Source organism: Nematolebias whitei, chromosome 18 (genome assembly GCF_014905685.2).
Source record: "Nematolebias whitei isolate Nwh7 chromosome 18, NemWhi1, whole genome shotgun sequence".
Taxonomy (NCBI): Eukaryota; Metazoa; Chordata; class Actinopteri; order Cyprinodontiformes; family Rivulidae; genus Nematolebias; species Nematolebias whitei.
In genome coordinates, this window is record NC_056515.1 from 20483980 (window position 1) to 20486049 (window position 2070).

A 2070-nucleotide genomic window follows, 5' to 3' on the forward strand; every position below is an offset into this window, starting at 1 on the left:
TTGTATACCTGGATTATTGAGCATGGACTTTGGTGGAAGACGTTAAGGTTTCAGTAAAAGCAATATATGGCTGAAATAAGAAAAGTCCAACCGAAGAAGTAAAAAAAAAAGGATTTTATCCAGAAAACACAGCTCAACAATACAAACAGGGTTCCTGCGGGCTGAGCGAAAGCTGACTGGATGATTGTATGAAAATGATATTCAGTGAAACGCAACAATCTACGTAAAACAAGGAGACGATAGAACTTTAGTTGGTGGAACTCCTTTAATAAAACCAAAGTCCAGTGTGTGTGTTTGAACACACACTCACCTGAGGATGCAGTAGCAGGTGTGTGCGCCTGAAGAGAGGCGACAGAAGCCAAACCTCTGTTTACTCTCAATGTCGGTCAACACAAAGGTGAAGTTCTGGCCGGCCTGGTGGACCGTGTGGCTGCAGGGCGAGAACGGGTCACCAGACAGGCAAGGAAGGACAGGAAGGAAAGCCGAACGTCAGATGGTGGTTCCCAACAACGAGACAATACAAGGATGTTTTAAAGACACGAATGCAGAAACACAAGACACCGACAGCAGCTTTCATCAGTCACGACTATAAATAAATAGAAAATATAGAAAAAAGAAACAATAAAACACTCAATATTTTAACTGATAAAACTATGCACAGTCAATAGAAAAGATCTGAAGCAGCAGAATTAAGTTCAGATGCATTCTGATCCACCGCTCAGCAGACAGGCTTTCATGAGCTCACTCCTGCTGAGCGACTAGCCTCACTGAGACTCCTCATGACGTGGGTCAACAGGAGAAATAATTTGGATGTTTCACTTCCTTTAGCTATTAAATACTCGGATAATAAGAAGCAACTAAAGGCTGGTTTGGTCCTTGCTGTTCCTGCTTTAAAATGTTATTTTTGTCATCATTAAAGGCCAAAAACGGGCAAAATTTGCTATTTTTAAAACGTGTTGCAGCTCTGAAATGAAGAAAACAATCTAGAGTAAAATTAAAATGTCGGCAAAGAATTATAAGTCCCTGTAAAAGTTAGATTTTTAATTCAAACACTTGCTTAAGTTAATGATAAAAACATAAAAATTCACGTTTGATAACCTTGTGTGTGTTCGTGTGTGTGTGTACCAGTCCATGCTGAAGGGGAAGCAGAACTTTGGCACCGTGAGCAGTGTTTCCTGTAAGAGATGAGGGAGAGTTATGTACAAATACTGCGATTGTTGCTTTGTATTAAAGTACACAAAGTTAGAGTAGACAAGAACAAGTTATGAGTAAAACTGAGGGGACAGAATAAAGGGCAACACTTGAAGAAATAAACTTAAACTAGTTTTTCCTGATGCGTGCATCGATACAGCTCCAGTTTGTGCAAAGATTCATCAGTAAAAGAAGAATCGGAGGAGAAGTAACTACGTGTACAGAAACAGTGATGAGCTGAGCATGCTGGGACGAGCGTGCTGTGGTTCAGACCTGGTCTTGGTAATCTTCGGGGAACTGTCTTTGTACGTCTGGCCCTGTTAGGAGTGGGAACACACAGTGACTCAAAACTCAACCTGCTCATAAAAACTTCTCATCAAGACACTGATGTAAAACCAGCTCTATACACCGTGTTGCCTGAGGTTTAGTGGAAAATAAACAAGAACAATACATGAGCACGTTTCCTAATTCAAAAGTGGAACAGGCTAAATATACGGCATGTTTAAGAAAAAGCAGGAAATGATGTCAGATTCGAGAAGGGGATTCTTAGAAATATGGCTGATGATCATCTCCTCGGTACACAGGAAATTAGCCGCACGAAGAGGTACACTTTTTTAAAAATGCCTTTATTATGAGATGAATCTACATTTTATAACGGAGCCTCCATTTATCTTTTAAACCTCTTCCCACAGCTCGGTCATGAACTCCCTGATAAACAGTGAGCCATCTTAACAGCAGAGGCCTCACAGAAGTCACTCTGTTTAGATCAGTGCTTCTCAATTATTTTCTGTTAACCCCAACAAAAGAGGTAAAAATTTTGCCCCCCCCCCCCCCAACCGCGACTGTAAATAGTATAATTTGTCTATAAAATTGTTATAA

The 2070-nt window shown here is 40.5% G+C and overlaps 1 protein-coding gene across 1 annotated transcript in view; it reads right to left on the minus strand.

Moving 5' to 3' along the window:
* The window catches only part of dennd1a (DENN/MADD domain containing 1A), a 19217-nt gene extending 17526 nt beyond the window's left edge, over positions 1-1691 (minus strand). Inside the window, exons 1-4 of the mRNA XM_037691970.1 lie at positions 1687-1691; positions 1465-1534; positions 1126-1175; positions 311-430 (exon numbers count right to left, since the gene is read on the minus strand). Of these exons, the coding sequence (XP_037547898.1) occupies positions 311-430; positions 1126-1175; positions 1465-1534; positions 1687-1691 (245 nt within the window). The remainder of the gene's footprint in view (positions 1-310; positions 431-1125; positions 1176-1464; positions 1535-1686) is intronic.
* Positions 1692-2070: the final 379 nt, after the last annotated feature.